Source organism: Ursus maritimus, unplaced genomic scaffold, assembly GCF_017311325.1.
Source record: "Ursus maritimus isolate PB19 unplaced genomic scaffold, ASM1731132v1 scaffold_2, whole genome shotgun sequence".
NCBI classification, from domain to species: domain Eukaryota; kingdom Metazoa; phylum Chordata; class Mammalia; order Carnivora; family Ursidae; genus Ursus; species Ursus maritimus.
The window spans coordinates 26,518,492-26,539,921 of NW_024424452.1; the positions used below are offsets into that span (position 1 = coordinate 26,518,492).

Genomic DNA, 21,430 nt, shown 5'->3' on the forward strand with positions numbered 1-21,430 from the left:
ACCACATGGCCCTTGTCCCCTGAGCGGCCGGTCTTCCACTCAGTGATGGTGTGCTCTGTGAAGGTAGGCGCCTGTGCCCACCGATCCGTGCAAGCATGCATGCGCTCATTCACTGCTTACACATGCTCAGTACACGCCAAGCCTGGGATACAGGAAACGAAGCAGACGTGGTCCCGTCCTGAGTGTCACCGACTCCCCCCACCTTCATACCCCCGGTGCCAGTCAACTGCGGCACTCAGTACATGTTGCGACTTCCTGCGGATCCCTTATGCAAACGCACAGGCTTCAAGCCTCGCCCATCCCACAGAGGCATTCTGTTCAGTTTGTGCGGTTATTTAATAAACTGAATTTGTCGCAAACATTTAAAACTCCAGTTTCACCCAAAACGTTGTCTAGAACCTGAACGCACATTCCGACAGCGCACCGGTGAGCTGGAGCCCAGATGCTCGGGCTCCTTTAGACGGGGTGGGCACACGCCTCACGTTGCCACAAATCCTTCCCTCCTTTTCTCCTATGGCTGAGACCAAAGCCGGCTGCCGTGGGCCACCTCCCCCTTGCTGAGGACTTTCCTGCCCCGGCCCTTCACTCAGGACCTGTGTGCCCCTCAAGGCATCTGTTTATGACCCCTGCTTTATGCCACTGTCACCAAAGAGATACATCCGAGATGAGCTACAACACACATGAATGGGCGGCTTTATTGATTTTTACCTCCTCACAAGCCCTCCTAGTAGTAGTTACAGGTTGTGCAGTTTCCAGCAGGGATCTCGGACGCAGAGGGAGGTTAAGGGACAAGGCAAATCCGACAGGTCCTTCATTAGTGGACCAAAAACCTGTGTTTACTGGAATTCTAAAAAATGAACGCTGAAGATTAAGAGATACATTCTCACACCACTAGCACAGCTTAAATACTTTTTGACAAAAAATAATAAAAATAAATTATCTTCAACTCAGAAAATAAATTGTGCTCAGCAGAGTGACAGGAGGGTCCATTCATTGCATTGCACCGAGGGACTGGATGGGGGGAGGGGGGAGGGCAGGCCCGGGCAGCGAGGGTGATGGCAGCATGGGGCAGACAGCTCGTGGTGAGCTCAGTCGAACGCACGCTTGAAGCCAAGGGCGGGTGGTGGCCCCTTGGCGGTGGCCTGTCCTGAATGAGATTCACCTGCCCCTCTTCCTCCTCACGTCCGCCTTGTCTTCTGTTTCTTGGCTTGTCTCTTTGCATCTTCCGGGCCACTATTGTCAGAGGCTGTCTGGCCAAGAGCTCGGACGCCCTGCAGTCGACTTGTCAACTGCAACAGCAAGGGGATGAGCTAGAAAAAGAGAGAGAGAGAGTGAGGGGGGGGCAGTGCCAGGAGAACACTTCTGCCCAGGAGGACACTGGAGCCTCACATGTCAGTACACCTCCTTCCTCTGCCAGGCCATCACCCAGGTTCAAGACAAAGCTGAGACCGTTGCACCGGGAGGATCAGCAGGGACCGGCAACTGAGGTGTTAGGGAAGATGTCACAAGAGGTTTGTGGCCTTGAAAGGAGGCCTGGGGTTTGACAAAGTACAGCACCCTTTCTTGACAAAAACCCTCAACAAAGTAGGGCTGGAGGGAACATACCTCAACATCATTAAAGCCATATATGAAAGACCCACAGCTGATATCATCCTCAATTGGGAAAAACTGAGAGCTTTCCCTCTACGGGCAGGAATAAGGCAGGGATGTCCACTCTTACCACTTCTATTCAACATGGCACTAGAACTCTTAGCCACAGCAATCAGACAATGAAAAAAAAAAAGGCATCCAAATCGGCAAGGAAGAGGTCAAACTTACACTATTCGCAGATGACATGATACTCTATGTAGAAAACCCAAAAGGCTCCACCACAGAATTGCTAAAACAGATAAACGAATTCAGTAAAGTCACAGGATACAAAATCAATGTACAGAAATCTGTTGTGTTTCTATACACCAATAATGAAGCAGCAGAAAGAGAAATCAAGGCATCTACTCCATTTACAACTGTACCAAACACCATGAGATATCTAGAAATAAACTTAACCAAAGAGATAAAAGACCTGTACCTGAAAACTATAGAACACTTATGAAAGAAACTGAAGAGGACACAAAGAAATGGAAAAACATCCCATGCTCATGGATTGGAAGAACAAATATTGTTAAAATGTCTACACTACCTAAAGCAATCTATACATTTAATGCAATCCCTATCAAAATACCACCAGCATTTTTCACAGACCTAGAACAAACAATCCTAAAATTTATGGGGAACCACAAAAGACCCCAAATAGCCAAAGCAATCCTGAAAAAGAAAAGCAAAGCTGGTGGCATCACAATTCCAGACTTCAAGCCGTATTACAAAGCTGTAATCATCAAGACAGTACGGTACTGGATCAATGGAGCAGAACAGAGAAGCCAGAAACAGACCCTCAACTCTATGGTCAACTAATCTTCGACAAAGCAGAAAAGACTATCCAAGGGGAAGAAGACTGTCTCTTCAACAAATGGTGTTGGAAAAATTGGACAGCCACACGCAGAAGAACGAAAAACTGGAACCATTCTCTTGCACCATCACAAAAAATAAGCTCAGAATGGATGAAAGACCTAAATGTGAGACAGGAAACCATCAAAATCCTAAATGAGAACACAGGCAGCAACCCCTCTGACTTTGGCCGCAGCAACTTCTTGCTACACACGTCTCCAGAGTCAAGGGAAACAAAAGCAAAAATGAACTCCTGGGACTTTATCAGGATAAAAAGCTTCTGCACAGCAAAGGAAACAGTCAACAAAACTAAAAGCAAACCTAACGAATGAGAGAACATATTAGCAAATGACATATCTACTAAAGGGTTAGTATCCAAAAATCTATAAAGAACTTATCAAACTCAACACCCAAAAAACAAATAATTCAGTTAAGAAATGCACAGAAGACATGAACAGACATTTTTCCAAAGAAGACATCCAGATGGCCAACAGACACATAAAAAGATCCTTAACATCATCAAAGCATACAAATCAAAACTACAATGAGATAGCACCTCACACCAGTCGAATGGCTAAAATTAACACAGGAAACAACAGGTGTTGGGGAGGATGCGGAGAAAGGGGAACCCTCATGCACTGTTGGTGGGAATGCAAACAGGTACAGCCACTCTGGGGAACAGTATGGAGGTTCCTCAAGAAGTCAAAAATAGAGCTACCCTATGACCCAGCAACTGTACTACTAGGTATTTTACCAAAGAGGTACAAGCACCCTGCTGTTTATGGCAGCATCAACAGCCAAATTATGGAAGCAGCCCAAGTGTCTGTCAACTGATGAATGGATACACACACACACACACACACACACACACACACACACACACACAGAATACTACTCAGCCATCAAAAAGAATGAAATCTTGCCATTTGCAACAACATGGATGGATCTAGAGGGTGTAACGCTAAGTGAAATCAGTCAGAGAAAGACCAATACCGTATGATTTCACTCATATGTGGAATTTAAGAAACAAAACAGATGAACATGGGGAAAAAAGAGAGGCAAACCAAGAAACAGACTCTTAACTATAGAGAACACACTGAGGGTTGGTTGCAGGAGGGGAGGCTGCTGGGGGATGGGTGAAACAGGTGATGGGGATCACTTGTGATGAGCACTAGGTGTTGGGTGCAACTGAAGAATCACTAAATTCTATACCTGAAATGAATATTACACTATATATTAACTAACTAGAATTTAAATAAATACTTGAAACATTAAAAAATAATAATAAACTAAAAATTGAAAGAAAGAAAGAAAAAGAAAGAAAGAAAGAAAGAAAGAAAGAAAGAAAGAAAGAAAGGAAGGAAGGAAGGAAGGGAAAAGAAAGAAGGAAAGACAGACAGGGGACAGGACTTGAGGCCTTCACAGACCCTTCCGGCCCCGAAACGTGCTAACTTCTGTAACACGGGCCCCCTCCCAGCTGTGCGGGAGGGCACTGCCCGGCACATGGCACTTTCTCACCAGGCCTCTGGTTTTCCTACCTTATCATGGTTGTAGCCAGCCAACAGGACAAGCAGCGTCAGAGGCAGGGCGATGTAGGACCCCTGTGCGATGTCTTGCTCAGGAAGTTTCCTCTGCAGACACCAAGAGCACCGTTGCTGCTTTACTGTCTCTCCACTCCCCCGCCACCCACCACCCCGCAGCCCACCCGGCCCACCTGGCCAGGATCCCAGCACCCCACGTGACCCAGCTCTTGCTCTCCACAGGCAGCAAGGGCAGTGACCTTGGTACATTTTCAGGTGAATCCTCTGCTACCCAAACTCTCCCGGCTGCTCTCTGCTGCTCTGGGGCAGACAGACGCCGGTAACAAGGCATGTGTCCTCCCCTACCTGAGCAAAGCAAGCGCTGTGGAGAGCAGGCAATTCCCGTGGCTGAGAAGGGCCACCTTGTGCCGAGTCCCAGCCACACAAAGGGGCTCTTTCCTACAAGGGAGTACTGGGAACACGCCGTGCTAGGCTCAGGCGCACAGTGACAAAGGAGCTGGTCCCAGAGATTAGCCCCAGTGAGGAGAGGAGGCAGGCTGCCACTTGTGTCCCAGTGGCCATTCGCCCCTTCTTCCAAAAGAACCCCCAACCTTCATCTGGGCCATCAGACTACACACACTTCCCGGCCTCCCTTGTAGCTGGGACAGCTGCGGAATTCTGGCCGAGGCTACACGAATGCCAAGAGTTCGGTAACACATCTGGGCTGTTCTCTAAAAGCAGTGGTGTGTCCTCCCCTCCTGCTTGCCAGGCATGCCACCTGTGAGAAGGCAGAGCTGCTAGGCGATGGCAAAGCCCCAAGAGGGGGGGAGGTTGGGTCCCTGATACTATCCCTGGACTGCACGGTCCTGGATGCTGAAAGAAGACAAACTTCCATCTTCCTGAAGCCCCTTAGATTTTGGGTCTCTGTATGAGCAAACAAACCTGCACCCTAGCTCACTCCACCCACACAAAGGAAACAAATAAATGGAGACTTTCAGATAATGATAGAACAAGTTAAGGGCACAGAGTACTGGTTTTCAAAGTATTGTCTGGAAACTCCCTCCCTTTCAGGAGATCTTCAAGGTAAAACCATTTTCATAACAACGCTATCATGTGTCTTTTTCACATTCGTGCTCTCACAAGTGAACTGTGGACTGTTTCAGAAGCTACGTGTGATGACATCGTCACTCTCACAGCTAATGGAATATAATAAATAAAGATAGATTACACACATATAAACTAAAACTCTCTCAGATTCTCCACAACTCTGAACAGGGTAATAGGGTCCTGTAACCAAAATATCTAAGAGTGTCTGGGCTGGAGAATGACTATGGGGCCATTTTACTCGAGATGGTTGAGGCAGAATGGGATGGTCTCTTAAAAGTCAAAGAATCAGGATGGGAGCCGATTTCCACCTCCAACTGCCTACTCCTGGATTATCTGACATGTCTTGGATCCCAGCACCTTTTCCCCAGAAATAAATACTTAATGGGGACGCTGCGGAGGGATGAAGACAGCAAGGCTCAAGTCTCGGGTCTGGCCACGTGACCTTGGGCAATCACAGGAAGCCTCAGTTCATTCACTATTAAGTGGCACTGATCCGAACAGCACCTACTGCAGGGGAATGTGAGGTTCAAAGAGATCAGCTACGTAAAATGCCAAGCAGTGCATGAAATAGTAAAAATGATGTGGTTCTCAGTTTGCACGTCAACAGAAGAGTAAAGCTGAGTCCTTATGCAGGCCTTCATAAATGCACAGTGCTGAGCCACCCATCAGGAAGCTGTAGTGTTCTAGAAACCATGTGATGTAAGACAAACCACCTCATTCTGAGTCCTAGCTCTGCTGATTAATCGCGGGGAGGTTACTTATTCTCTCTGAGCTTCTGTAAAAGGAACGGCATGTACCAACAAGGCCTCTTGTAGGCATCAGCAGTGAATCCTTTGCACGGGCCCGGCAGGAACGGGCATGCCCTGCACATGTCACTTGGCACCCTGGTCCCACATGCAACAAAGTGACAGAAGCATTCTTGGCAATAGCTATGGGGCATGGTGGCTGTTTGGCTGCCACCCAGCAGCATGTCTGTTCCCACCACCAGCTGCCCAAGTGTCTCCCTGGATTCAGATGAATCTCCTGGCGGGGGCCCTAGGGAATGTCGCAGACAGTCACCATTGGTGCCCTTTACAGGGACCCCTGCTCTCACTGGGCTGGCAATGTGCCTCCACACAGGGACAGATGGTTCCCTACATGCTCCTCTCTTTGGCACCTTCTAACCAGGTCTCCACTATGGGGAACGAGGAAAGTGCTTCCTCCTGGAGTCATCAGAAAAACTCTTTACTTCAGGTAAGATCATATTTGCCAAGTCACTGAGCACAAGCCCCTCATCAGAGATGCCCAGAAAGCAGCAGAAGAGCTGTGTTCAAATCCTAGCTCTGCTGTGCACAAGCCGGTGACCTAGACTGCTTAGTCTCTCCTTGGGTCTCATCTCTAGATGGCGGAAAATAATTCTTACCTACCTCCCACCTAGGATGGCACAAAATGGTAATTTGATTGCATGGAGGAAAGATAAATTTGGAATTATTCTTCACACGCTACACCAAGAAAAACTCCAAATGGATAGAGATGGAAATGTACAAAAGGAAACCATGCAAGTACCAGAGGAAAAAGAAATTCCTCTAAAAACTGGGAATGGGGGAGACTTTCCGAACTATGACTCAAAATTCAGAAGCAATGAGGAAAAGACTGACACATTTAACATAAAAAATAAAACCAATGTTTGCATAATGAAATGAAAAATGATAAAATGAAAAAACAAATTGGGAAAATATGTACAACATATCTCACAAGGGGTGAGAATCCCTCCTAGACAAAGGGCTTCCAAAACAGATGAAAAAGACCAACAATCTAGAAAAAACTCAACACTTTCCAGAAGGGGAACAAGAAAATGATTCTTAAACACATGGAAAGATGAGAAATGCAGAAGACAGCCACGTGGAGGTACCATTTCTCATCCACCAGACTACAAAAATTCTTTACTTCGACCACATACTCTGTTGGGGAAAGGGGTGCTCTCATACATCGCTGGTGGGAATGCAAACAGGATGGCCCCATGGAGGGGAAGCGGCCCCATCCAGCAAGATGCCAGAGGAATGACCCTGTGATCCAGCAACTCTACTTCTCGAGAGTCATTCCAAAGATGGACTGACAAGCATTCAAACACATGCACGCACAAGGCCGATCACTAACGGGTTATTTTTAACAGCAGGAAACCAGCAATAACCTGAAAGTCCATCCGGCAGGGGCTGCCTGAACATACTACGAATGGCCACACAGAGGAGTGCTATGTACCACAGCTGCTAAAAGGACCAAGGAGTAGCTAGATATGCTCCTCTGCACACAGCTTTTTAAAAAAATAGAATTCCGACTCTTCACGCTGGAAAGGCCTCCGACAGTGCCCAGTGCAGCAGCTCGGGAGCGGACTTCTGTTTTCTGTAGACGCGCAGGCTCTCCCCTTACTACCTACCTGTGTGTTTAATCCTCAGATGATTCTACCGCATGCCGGCTTTGGGAGGCACTGGTCTAAATAATTATCTCATGAATGTGTGTTCTGTTTGTCCCGTTGTTTTTTAGTCTGTTTGCTACGGGATCCAATGAGGTCTACATATTGCAAGCAGCTGATAAAACAAGCAAGTTTTGGGGCTCCTGGGTGGCTTCGTCAGTTAACCGTCTGCCTTCGGCTCAGGTCATGATCTCAGGCTCCTGGGATCGAGCCCCACGTTGGGCTCCCTGCTCATCGGGGAGTCTGCTTCTCTCTCCATCTCCCCTCCCCCTGCTTGTACTCTCTCTCTCTTCCTCTCTCTCAAATAAAAGCTTTTTTAAAAAATGAAGAAAAAAAATAAAATAGCAGAAATTCTTAAAATGGGCAAGTTTCTTTTAATCTACAGGTACCCCACCCATCTGTGTGAGTTTTTTTTTCTCTCTTGCAATTTGCCAAATAAATCAAGCTCCAGGTTAATGTCCGCAGTTTCCCACAACCTGTACTTTGTTGACTACATCCCTGAGGCATCCTTTATATGCTCTTGCGTCCTCTCTACTTCCTGTAAACTGGCACCTGGTTCTAGAAGTTTGGGCCGGTCAGGTGTCCCGTGCCTCCTGCTGAAGGACCACAACACCCCCATCATGACAACATGGTGACCCTTCTCCCAGAGTCACACCTGAGCCGCTGACCTAAACACATCCCCTGCCCTCACTGACAGCTTCCTCCTCAGAGGGAAATGAAGGCATCAGCACTTCAGAAAGCAGACAAGCGTTTAGGGAAATCCAGAATGCAAAAGGGACCCGAAGTTGGGGGCCCTCAAACAGCTGTCCTCCCTCCGCTAATAACCCCGGAGCACGGGTTGTGCGGTTTTCCTTCTCTCGCCGCCCCGATCGGCTGTTTCTAAACTCCCCCTTTTCCTTACCGTGGGATTAAAAATCAGGGTGATGTGTTTATGGTAGCCCACTGCCGTGAAAGAAACCTGAGGCAAGACGTAGTCATACTGGGACCTGGGGAGCGTGGAGTCCAACAGCACGACGTAGTTCTGTGCACAAGCAAAAATAAGTCACTTTTATAAAGGACTTTATGCTTTTAAAGAAATCCCCAAGTTCACACATCCAAACCGAGGTCAGCAACCTCAGAGCAGGAACCTCAGTGGGCTATTCCATCAGCGACAGCCGTGTGTCCCCGGCATCTCGGAGACGGCGTCGTCTGATAGAGCTTTCAAAGCCTGGGGCACTGCTGTATGAGTATATTCAACAGCGAAGTAATTGTGGTCCTTTGAGGATCCGACTTTATGAAACACAGAAAGTTATTCCGAGCCATTTCTGATGAGGGAAATACATGATCCGACTGAGCAGACTGCTCTCAATCCAAAATGAGGTTGACTTTTAAGGGACGAAACTTAAGTGGCTCATTAGCCGGCAAATTCTAAGAACACCGCATCTCTGGAATGGTACCGGTGGCGGTCACAGCCCTGCGTGTGGAGCCCCAGCTGCGTGCTAGGCGCCACGAGCACTGCACGAGGCAGACGCCGCTCTGCTCTCAGCCACGGACAAGGTCGGGCTTATTGCTCCCACCTCACAGCAGGCAGTGAGCCCAGGTGGAGTCCGACCCTGAAGCCCATGTGGGTTCCCCAGAGCGGTGCTGCCTACGGTGGCGATTACAAAGGGCATCTCGAGAAATGGGGAGTGACTCCAAACGTCCACTGGAACCTTTTTCATTATTTTACAGCCATTTCCATTTCCATTTACAGCCATTTCATGCCAAAAAAGGGCCACAGTTTATCATCCCTGGGGCAGGTGGTAAGAAGCCAAGACAGGGAACGTCATATGCAGGTTCACTACTGTCAAACACATGCCAGGCCCACGAGGAAAGAATCGAATTCTTTGCAAAGTTTGCTCTCACCATGACACCTACAATAGCTTGCTGTGTCCAAATACACTTGATAATAAACATTCTATAATCAGTAAATGATGTCCACCGTTAAGGCTTTGGTTAAATATTACAGCATTTCCTATATTATAGACTATCGTGCAACCATGAAAAACCACGTTATAAAGGTTTAATGATGGGGAAAAGATTTCTGATATATTCTTCACTGAAAAGTGCAGACTATAAAACAACATACAAAAGAGTCCCAGCCTTGCGTTATTAAAACAAATACACGTGTGAGTTTATATTTACACACACACAAGAACACACAATGAAAAAAGACCAAACAATACCTATCAGCAGGTGAACAGAGGTTCTTTCTAGATGATGGGATTGTATCTGATTCCACTCCCACCCCAAAAAAAAATCTCCTGGCATGGATGTGCACTATTTTTGTAAACAGAAAAAGAGCAAATTAAGAAAAAATAAACCTTACAGAGCCCAATCTCCTTTGATTCTGAGAGCATGTCGACCGTTTCCGCAAAGAGATATGAGGGGGTGGGGAAACGAGAGAAGTCTTTCCCTAAACTCAGAAGTGGAGTTACTCAGATGAAGACCCCGGCTGGAACGCAGCCACAGGTCTTCGTTACCTGGCCATCTCTGAGCAGCGGCGGGAAGTGGAAGAAGAGGGACTGGCCCAGGGAAACTGTCTGCATTGGGTTGTCAAGGTTTTCACTTTTATAAAGCTTTACCTGGAGGGCAGAACACAAAGCAGGGCATGCTTTTGAAATTAAAACGCAATAAACATTTCCTTTCAAACACTTCGCTTCTTCCTCGGGATGGCTTATTTCTTGGGAGGGGCGGGGGGCGGCGCAGAGAAGGCTCTTTGGCAACGTGGTTATTGGACAGAGAAACCACCCGCCCCCGGCCAGAATACATAATGCATTCCCCCATCCCCTGAGACTCACAGTTCTGTGACCTGCATAGAAATGCTACGATTTTAAAATCGATTCTGGCAACTCAGGTTAATGCTTAAGATGGTAAATAGTATAATGATAATATGAAGAGGAGTAGCTTCTACTATAGCTATAAATGCCGGGCAAGCAAGAGGCATGTTACACATACGTCGTCACCAACGCTGGCTCTGAAAGGCGTCACCACTACCCGACGGGAGGCCCCGAGCCTGCACCACCTAACGTGGCACGGTTTACATGTGGCGGCGCCTGGGGCTCAACCCACGTCACTAAGGGTCCGGCCCACCTGGCACAGTCTCTCCATATGCTGTACCCTCAACTCCACGAGTATTCCTTAAGCTCAAAACACATTCCCCTTTGGCATTTGGTTGTCCAGGCTGTTTCCAGAAGCAGTTCAGTCCTGCTTCTAGCCTTTCTCGTTGGCCTGTCTCATTCTCACGACCACAAGCAATGGAACAGGCAAAGGAGGTACAGTCCTGGCTGAGGCTGAAGGCTCTGGGGGCTCCTCCCTGCACCTGCCACAGGAGAAAGTCACAGTCGTCCTCTCCAGGGCCCAAGCTAACACTTTTATATAGAACAGACAAGTCATGGGTGTTTTCCTAAAATGAAAGTCACAGACTGAAGGCCAATGGGTCACATCCAAGACCACGTATGTGTTCTTATGCCCTATATGGCGCTCTGAGCAAATCTGAATTCATTGCCTATGTTTAAAAACCAGGTGATTTCAAGTAACTCTAACTTCCAGCTTCTCTGGAAAATTGGGAAGTGATTCCAACCCTGGGCCAGGATTCCAACAGGACAACAATCACATGGAGACAGGGAGGGGGGTGCCATCCCCTCCCATCTGCTCCAGTTTGCCCCACGGCCCACCCAGTCCGCTTTGCTCTGGCCCTGCCCGCCTGGCCTCCATAGACAACATGCTTGCAAACCTGGAAGGAAGAGCAAGTTAAGAGGTAAGTTAAAACCTCAGCGCACATTCTCAGCCAAGTCTAACGTGTCATCGTGTATAAAATTACAAGCACCTCTGAGAAACACACTCCCATGGCAATTCACGGACATTTTTCAAGGGATCCTCGAGCAGGGTATAAACATTTCATCAACTGCAGACAAGATTTGGTTAGGACCTGAAGAGATCTTGACAGGTCACTGAGTCCCAACTCCTGTGTTTCACAGAGGAGGAAACCACAGTCCACAAGAATGGAGTGACTACCCGTGGCAGTGGGGTGAGCAGGACACAGTTCAGATTGCCCGACTCCTAGTCCCCTGCCCACCGCCTCCACCCTGGACAGAATTTTAAAAGTTACAAGGCACTCTGCCTTAAAATTACCTTTCCGCTTTAGACTCTAGGTTGTATGGAGCTTTCATTAGGCTGCTACAATGCTTCCAAAGATTTATTTCTAAGGCTAGCTAAACAAACAGTTATCTGAAAGTACAAAGCCTTTCTCTCCGGGCCATCAGCAACCACTCTCCCAGATGTACGCCAGGATTCTCAACCTCAGCCCTCGGCACCTCCACCGTCAGCAAGCTAAAGCGAGCGCCAGGCAGGCCCACACATCCCACTCCCACTCTTCTCAGAGCCGAAAAGAACACAACGTTCTCACCGTAAAAAGCCAGCCTTACCCATAATGTAGGGAGATACTCAGAGGAAGTGATCACGTTTCCACTTAAGTCAAATTGATTGATCTGCCGGAAAACTATGATGCTTACATCATCGATGTCGTTATTACCGACCTAGAAAGAAACCAGGAACAATGTTGGAGGCGAGGAAGCTGGGAGGGGAACTTCTACTCCAGCCGGTGACGTCCTAGGCGCTGTTTCATAGCAAACTTCATCTCTTCAATAGTCCAAGTCCAAGGGCACAAACTGACAGTAAGGAGGTGGGCTACGGCTGGCCCGCGACATGTTTACTTTGACTAGCACAGGATTTTTTTTTCTAAGTTTCCATTATTTGCCAACAATTTAAAGAGAAATTTCATACGCACAAAAAGCCAGATTTTCCAGGCTCTCTAGAAAACAGAGACAGATGTGTTTGCCCGGCAGCCATCAGCAGGAGCTGAGGCACAGCTGCCCCACGGGTGGGTGTGTGCCCTCCCGTTTGTCCCTTTTTCCATATCTGCCAACCCCTGGTCCCCACGACTGTCCGCCTGGCCTTAGCCACCATGGCAGGGAAACACGCAACTGTAAGATGCTGTCCTCATAGCCATTTCAAATGCCAAATGCCATAAAGACGTCAAGAAAATCCACTTCTCAGCCAGATGGTCCTAAATGGCCCACCCTCTCCTGCCCCTCATAACCTTCATGCCTAATGCCACCTAATCTAGCCACCAAGAGGCAGCAACCCCCCCCCCCCCCCCCCACCATTCCACCCAAACCCTCCAGTCTAGCATATCAGAGTCACTCTGTGGGAGAAAAGCTTCACTTCAAATGATTCCCGGCTCCTTCTCGTGACCTGGAGAGAGAACTGCCTCTTTAGGGATCAATTAGCTAAGTCATGATCTGGAATATCCAGAGACTCCACCAAGTGGAAAAAACAAGGTCATCTGGATATAAGAAAATCGGGTGCCCTTGCCACCAATTAAGCCCATGCTGTCTTTATTACCCTCCCTTGATCTGAAATGCCACGTAGACCTTGAGATCCTCAACATGGAGAATGATGATCAGAGTTTGCCGGGGGGAGTGAGGAGACAACAGCTCCAATTTCCCCTCCGGATTCATGACAGCGTTGCTGCTCATTAAACCCCGCAGGAGATGCCGCTTGTGAAGACAGCACCATTCTAAGAGGACCCTTAATTAGGACCCAGAGCTCCCCCCACATCAGAGGAAAGGCAGGCAGCCAGGGGAGCGCTCATACCACCATCCAGCCGCCGCTGTTCCGTGGCTTACCGCGATTACCCGGTGGTGGGGGAGTGCCCGTTCGATGTGGTCGTTGCCTTCTGCCTTGAGCTGCACGTGGTACACACATCCCGGCTGCAAGGCAAACCCAGGGGTCAGGTCTCTAGCAGGGGGCTCGCAGCCCGGAACCTCATCCAAGCCTGCTCTGACCACAGGCCCTCACCACAACCACGTCGCCATCCCCACCCCACCCCCAGTCCCAGTCTGCGGCCCGTTAACCTTCTTAAGAGTCCCTTTTAGAAGCACCTGGTGAAGGAACATGTATCTGGACGTCTGCAGCTCCTTCAATCCCCAAGAAAAATTAGATTTGGCTTCCTACTTCAAAACTGCTAAGCACGATATGCTTATTCTGATAAAATCGTTCTTCCCTAGCCATCTACACCCGCCCCTGCCTGCCTATACTCGTGGGGTGACATCAGCGATGACATTCCCGAATAATTTCTGCCAAGTGCGATCTGAGAATTTTCTTCTTAAAAATACTTGTTCTCTCAAAAACTTTTTATTCTATTGCTCAGTTTTACAGGCATACATAAAGTTTACCAAATAAATCATTATTCTAAGAAAGCTTTCGGAGCAACCAATTTCTGATCAATAGCACAACTGACCCGCTCACACATTAGGATCTAAAGCATCAGGCCGAGTTCAGTGGTGTCTATATGCAGCTATCAGGGGACAACCCTAAGATGTGATTGTTTATTTTTAAACTAGCATGGATAAAAGAGTTCTGGTCTCCTAAAATAATGTGTGCTTTGATAGCTGTAGGGTCCGTTTTTTCCCCTTTCAAGATTCTGTCCATTTGGAATGTTGCCTGAGCTATTTTATAATGAGCACATGGCACCTTTACAAGACAATAAAGCTATTATTTTTTTAAAAACTGAGAACAAATTTATGATCGCCAGTAGACACATTCATTGACTTTACAGCTCAGTCAGGACTGGCAGTATCGGGTTCAGCTCAAAAGAGCTATTTGTACCCCAGAGAGGAAGGGACGAGAGTAGTCACTTGGGCAGAAAAGGGGCCGGCACTGCCTGCTAGCTCCCGTGGCCGGGCCACCGGGAGCCTGTCCGGGCAGCTGCTCCATCCCAACCGGCCCCGTCTTTGCTCAGGGCCCGGGCTGACGAACTCAGAGATTCACCCTCATCCTCTGGCAGTGGAATCTAGTGCCGCAGCTTCTCACCCAAGATCTCCTGACAACAGTGCGGGGAAAGGTGAAATGAATGAACGAATCCTGAGGCCGGGATCCTTAGAAAACCAATATGGGATCTCCAGCCTCGTGTCCTCTGGGAGACTGGCAAACTCGAATCCCAAACCCTGGCTGAGGAATGGCTAAGGATGTCCCCCCAGAACTGTGGACTGGCACACGAAGGCATGGGCAGCCCCCAGGGCGACTCTAAAAACCAGTGAGAGCACTAATAAACGAACACCTATTAGAAGGAGGAGGAGGAGGGTGTCTTCAGAGCACCAACTAAAATGGAAATCTACTGCGCCGGAGAAAGAAACTATATTCGGCTTAATTACATAAAATGTGTTAAGTCGGTGAGTTTAGAAGAACACGTCTGGGCCAGCAAGACGCTGGGAGAATCCAGAAAGCGATGAAGATTTTGGGTCCCCGCAACCGAAAGAGTGAGGTAGGCCAAGAACACAGATAGAGTTCACCTGGGGGAAGGGAGGCTCTCCGAAGCCCGACCTCCACAGGCACCCACCCAGACCCCGTCTCAAGCTGCCGTCCAGCAAGCTATAAACCAAAACCTGAGCTGGCAGTTTGGGTGAGGGCCACCTCGAGGGAAGGTTCTGTTTGTCGACGTTGTCAACTACTCACTGTGGACAACTACTCACAAAGGACAAACCCCTTGCCTGAACGTAAACAGCTAAGCGATGACAGAGGCGGGATTCACACCGGAGCAGACAGAGCAGAAGGGCGTTCGTGCAGCCAACAAAGGACCAGCTGCAAAGGTTGGGCCTGCACTGAACTCGTGAGGCCAAGCACTGGCTCCCACGACCGGATGCTCCTCCCTGGGCCCTGGCGGCAGTGGCATGAGGCCGTGGTGTCCCGGCTGTCTGGTCTCCGTGGAACCACTGCCACAGGAAGGGAGCGGGCCTGGAGGCAGCACGCTCCTCGGGGGCAGGGCCCCCCCACAGGGCGGATGACAGCGAGAAAGGAGCATGGCGGTAAGGCTTGTGTGGACTCCTAAGCACGGCAAGGTAACCGTCACGTGGATGACTCTGCTGAGAACATGCCAGACGGAGGGAATGGTGGGCAGAGTGGGGTGCGCAGAACGCACCCAGTTGGTGTGCATCCAGCTGGACCATCAGAATTCCAGTCCTCCGCACAGTCAGAGAAGACACCCCCAAGTCCATCCTCCTCCTTCAGCTTGAACACCCCAAGCTTACCAGGCAACTTTCCAACCTGCCTCCCAGGTACCCCAGTTTCCGACACTGAGATGCCCCGGACATGAGTATTTTTATTTTGGGGAAAGAACAGTTTTGCCCCAACGCATCTAAATACACTGGGAAACTGGCTTACATTTCAGCTCACGTGATCTGGGCAAGCGTTAGCCTGTTGCGGACATCTGTGTGCCTGTCTCTGTGGTCAGCTAGGAACATCCTGTGTGTGAATCTGAAGGCCCAGGGACCCAAGCCCAGATCCAAGGGGCCCAATCCAGCAGGTTCTATCCAACGACACTCTCGCAGTGACCACACAGTACACGGGTAGTGTCGGCTGAATGAGCAAATGAATGAATGCACGAATACAAACTGAGGAGGCACCATGAATCCTAAACTGAATGTTGCAACTGAGCAGCCAAAAGGACAAATGAGTTGGTTGTGGCCCACACAACAAAGCTGTGGGTTTGTGGGATTTTTTTCTTTTTAATTAGTTGACACCTAAAAGTCAGGAGTTCTCACATGGAAATCTGAACTTCTGACTTGTCTTTTAACAATTCAAATGATCTGGCAGTGCTGAGCCTATCTTCCCACGTGGCTATAAAGAGCTGGAGCAGAGCGGTAGCTGCCCCAGAGTTCTCTGCACTCCTCACCACTCCCTAGTGTGCACCCAGCATCCTTTGGCAGTTCACACGCCTCTTCTGGCCCCAAAGGCATCTGGTCTACGAGCCCTGGCCTACGCCAGAACCGCCCAATGCCAGGCAAAAGCTGCACCAGACCCACTGTTTTCCAACTTTATTTTGCCACAAAACCCCAACCCAATGTGCTCAATGAAAGGTAAGCTGTGCCATGTAAGACAGGGATTAGGAGGGTTCCAGAGCCCTAACCCTCCAGCCCCAAACCTCCTTTCACAGTGTCAAAAGACCCACTAACAAAAAATCTCCAAAGTCTCACCAGCAATCCACGTAATCTGAACTTCCCCTCTTCATCTGTCACGGTGTCTTCTCCATAAATACTACAGTCGCTCTGTCCCACGGCCTCCACAGCTACACCCTGCTCTGGTTCTCCGTTCAGAGAAGAAACTGTACCGTAGCAACTAGAGTGACAAGAGAAGAAACGGAACACGATATCCCCATGGTTTCCTGACGCACATGAAGGATTTGTGGTCAAGTGTCCCGCGTGTATCAACAATTTACAGTACCAAACAGCCCAGGGGAGAACTGTACCCTGATGACCCAGGCACTGAGTCCCGGCCGTGTCACTTCCAAATCTGACCTTCCTGCCGGAAGGCTTGAGCCAGCCAAAAGACTGTCATCAATCTCTCTTCTTTTACGTTTGAAGGGATGCTCCAGAAAATTACAATTAGAAAGGGCTAAGCCTTATTTTAATCCATTTTATCTTATTTTCATTAAGCTGTATTTTAAATAATAAGGCATCTAATGAAATGAAATCAGTTTCTCTCTCATGCCACATATTCATTTGAAAATGGCCCATTTTTCTAAACTTTCTGATCTATCAGTCTTCACCTCAAGTGCTTCCGTATACCTTTACAAATACATGTGTGCGGTGGGTGAGTACGTAAATATACTTATAGCTCCGTAACACTGACACAGCTACGATACAGTATATCGTGTAAGTATACCAGCACTTGCGCAAACCGTCTCCGGAAGTGCTCTGAAACACTGGAAAACGCGAACAGCTGAGACATAAGGAATGGAGGAAAACGTAACATTTTATCCTCTCTTCAACATTTTGAAGCCTTACTCGAGTGAGTTCATTTCCTCCTTCTTAAAATTTAATTCGAGTTTCAAGCTCTTGTAAAAATAAAATTTTTAAGCAACTAAACGGGCTCTCTCAGGCCAATTTCAGAATAGGGACTTTGTAAAAGAACAGTAATTTGAAGAATCCGAAGAAAAAGGCAGCAGTTAAAACTCTCTGCACTTGCTATCTCATCCCCTCTGGCTCCTGAATGGGGGTGAGGCAGAGTTCCCAGGAAACAGAGGCCCGAGTGGAACTCCACAGTCCAGGCCCGGAGGCCCGGGGAGCAGGCGGGCTGCACACCTGTAGGCCGTTCGGTAACCGGTGACGGTGATCTTCAAGTTCTGCCCCTCCTGCACCTCGATCATTTGTGAGGACGGCTCAAACCGGAACTCCTTCATCATGGGTTTGAAGTAATACTGGCCAGGGCTCTGCCGAGAGACAAGCACAAACTGAGTCTCTACTGCCACATCTAGCTATGGCTGAACCAGGGGCGACTACGGTCGTCGGGGACCGGAATGTGGCCACCAGAGCTCCAGGGCTTCCTGCACAGACAGAAACGGTGACTCTAACTCCCCCATAAACTAACTCTATCGACAACTCTAATAGTAGCCGGTGTTAGGTGCCCACAGTACCTCTGTGAAGCAGATGCCAATTTGAATTTTATAAAGAAACTGAGGCTCAGAGAGGTCAAGTAGCTCCCCTGAGAAGACACAGCAACTAAGCAGTGGAGGGAAGATCTGCAGCTGCACAGCGTCTGATCTTTCAGATACACCTCACCGCCTGCAGGCGATGTCCCTGTAGCCCTCACTTTATTCCCAGGACTCACGGAATGGCCAAGTAATATATCACTTCCTGAGTCCCGTCGGTCAGGGCCCCGGACGACATCTCGAAGGGGACAGTGCTAGCCTCCCCCCAAGGGGACTGTGGTTTGCAGAAGAAACACAAGCTAACCACCAAATAAGCCTCGGCATTATCAACAACGGGATGCTGTGGTCTAGCAGAGGGACGCCTAGGAGGGGAGCCGCTGCGGCCAGGGTAATTAATTACATTGTCTTCGTGACAAGCCGGCGGCCAGAAAACAAGACGTGTCAGCGGAAGGGAACATGAATCAGCAACATTAAGTTCTAGTAAGAGCAATACTCTAATTACATTTGGTCCCCTAAGCAACATAAAACACTCCACGCTGGGGCTCTGTTCTCACGTTGTCAAGCGATACATTAAGTCACGCACACCGTGTCCCCACGCTCTCGGGGGGGGGGGGGGGGAGACCAGCAGGCGGTAAATTATAGGACACCTTACCAGGTTGGAGAATGTCAGAATGCCATTGTCCTGAGTCAAGAGGTTGGAACGAAACACGCCACCGCTGAGGGATAAGAGGACCCCAGGGAGGGGCTGGTCATCTTCGGCCTTTATCTGGGGGCGAAAATGGAACAGCAGAGCAAGGTGGACTCCTATTACCCACTGAAGATAACATTTCAAAGTCAAGAGGTAACTCTTCTGGGTTGTGTTTCTTTTATGTGATCCAATGGGGGAAGAAGGTTTAGTCTTTATCCCCAGGGTTAACTCATGTTAAGAGTTTGGCGTGCGGCCTTCCAGAACTGCCTCTATGTCCACACGAGTGTATAAGCATCACGGCTAGTGTTGACCGATGGGCGAGTTAACAGGAGGGGAGGGAGGGCAGGTGGATCAAGCATGGGGCCCCACCACATGGCCCTGCAGCCCTAAAGCATCCTAAAGCAGGGGGCGACCGGCCACAGCAGGTGGACGGCCACCTACTTTTACAACAGAAAAGAGGGGACCATCGAAGCATCCTGGGACATGTGTATCTCTGTGCACTTAGGGTTTCCCCTAATCCTAGGGGAACGGTTGGGACATCATGCACTCCGAATTCAAGACGACACCACACGGCATGCCAAAGTGACTGTGACCACTTACAGTTCCGTGATTCATCCACACGCGGGACCCTACACGCTCTCCAAAAAATGGACATTGTCTTAACCACTGCGAATCTAACCTAAAACCCAGTGTTTCTACGGTAACTTCCTTTGCGTTCCTCAGTCACTGCTGAAGTTGGGCGTTTCTCCTATGTTCACCAGTCACTTCTACGACTCTGCGAACTGCCTTTTCCTATACTTTACTGTTCTTTTTTCTATGGGGTTGTCATTAGCTTATCGATTTTAGCAGTTCCTGATGATCTGGGGTATTACTTATGGTTTAAAGAGTATTTCTTGGTTGGAATGTCTTTTAATTTGCTTTAAAATGCATCCTGCACAAGAGAATTTGAAATTTGTATGTGATGTCATCTGTGTTTTTCCTTGAACCTCTATGTTGAAAATATTCACACTCAGGGACCTCCAGACTTGACTCTAGACACCACACACCATGTTTCTTCCCAAGAAGGACAGAGGGAAGAGAAAATGACATCAAATACCGCTCTAGGAACATTCTGTCCTTTTACACAGAACACAGTTAAGGATGAGAGCTTAAAACACTTGCCAAAAAGTATGCAAACAAGCTAAAGTCAATAAGTCTCCACACTACACTGGGTGAAAGGAAGCCCCCAAAAAGAGTACATCCTGTACAATTCCATTTGTGTAAACTCTAGAAAATGCAATCTGATCCACGGTGGATTGCATTCCATTGCTTCTGTCCAGTGTCGGGCCCCTGCACAGCGACCTGGAGTACACCGAACAGACAAGGCTCCTTTGAAATGCTTTTACCCTTCCATTCCTAAATAACATTCCGGTTGGTCTTACTGTGACAAGCATGTGCTGGGCAACCCATCACTTTCTCTGCCTTTCCCCTATTATTTCCTTTGCCTTGGAACCAACCTGAATTACCTTTTTATTTTCTAGGTTTGGCCTAGGCAAAGGTTTTTCTATAGTCAAACTCCAGGTCTCTACTGCGTCTTGGCTTAGATAAACTATTGACTCTTAACAATGGAATGCAATCCTCTGTGGATTAGAAAGCAGATCAGCAGGGAGGGGCACGAAGTGGGGAAGGGGTACAAGGAAACTTAGTGGGGTGCCAGATTGTCACTATTTTCATGGGTGTACCCATATGTTGAAATGATCAAATTATATGCTTTATGTGCAGTTTACTGTATGTCAATTATTATACCTCAATAAAACCGCTTTTTAAAAACATGTTACCTCAAAGCTTACGCCGGCCAAAGCATACGCCTTAAAGTCTCCGATGGTTCCTTCTACTGCGGTCAAAACGTAGCCTTCCTTCTGTGAGGATACGGTGTACTCCAGGTCACTGTGCAGGGGCCCGACACTGGACAGAAGCAAGCAGACGCTGGAGAGGGCTGTGTGTCACACCTGCAGGAGGCCTCGCCGGCCCCATGGAAGCCTGGGCTCCCCGCCAGGTCCCAAGCAAGTGCTTCTTCCTTGGGGCTTACCTGTAGGCACCTCTGTCATCAGTGAAGACTGTGATCAGGGGTGAGCTCGCCCCCTTTTCACTGATGACGATCTCGACTCCCTCCAACTCTGGGTGGATCTGGCCTTCCAGAAATAAGCCGGCTTTCCCATGGATCTCAATCAGCTTCCCCGGGCAGCTTTCTAAACAGGGAACAAACAGAAGAACAGGACTTAGCTGCAGTGGAAGGGGGCATTCTGGTTGGGGGCTTCCCACTAAAGAGGGGCCTAAAATGGAGGTATCTGAAGCTAGTTCCAAATGAGGTTAATATATAACAGAAACTGTAATAATCAGGGGGCGGAGGGGGGCCCACACCTCCCTCTATCCCTGAAAGGCCTTGCTCAACAGGTGGAAACATCAGGAAGCAAATCTAAAAAAGGCTTGGGGTTCTCGCTACCCCTCTCTCCGTTGTCACAAGGCCTTTCTGGCGGGTTAAGAGGCTATGTAGCTGGGCCCAAGGCGGAAGCTCACCCCAAAAGGGCTGCCCCCTGGAGAGCCACTCTATTCAGTATGCCCCCCTTCCAAACACGGATCACGTACATGCCCAAGATCTAATGAACCCATACCGCTAGAGGAAACGGTCGGAAGCC

General features: G+C 48.7%; 1 protein-coding gene across 1 annotated transcript in view; it reads right to left on the reverse strand.

The window, feature by feature from the left end:
* Positions 1-670: 670 nt before the first annotated feature.
* LOC103668840 (nodal modulator 1) overlaps positions 671-21,430 on the reverse strand; it is a 53,848-nt gene continuing 33,088 nt past the window's right edge. Inside the window, exons 21-31 of the mRNA XM_008697143.2 lie at positions 20,824-20,983; positions 20,573-20,699; positions 18,720-18,833; positions 17,721-17,848; positions 16,614-16,755; positions 13,269-13,352; positions 12,006-12,116; positions 10,062-10,163; positions 8,462-8,581; positions 4,023-4,115; positions 671-1,310 (exon numbers count right to left, since the gene is read on the reverse strand). Of these exons, the coding sequence (XP_008695365.2) occupies positions 1,179-1,310; positions 4,023-4,115; positions 8,462-8,581; positions 10,062-10,163; positions 12,006-12,116; positions 13,269-13,352; positions 16,614-16,755; positions 17,721-17,848; positions 18,720-18,833; positions 20,573-20,699; positions 20,824-20,983 (1,313 nt within the window). The 3' untranslated portion in view covers positions 671-1,178. The remainder of the gene's footprint in view (positions 1,311-4,022; positions 4,116-8,461; positions 8,582-10,061; positions 10,164-12,005; positions 12,117-13,268; positions 13,353-16,613; positions 16,756-17,720; positions 17,849-18,719; positions 18,834-20,572; positions 20,700-20,823; positions 20,984-21,430) is intronic.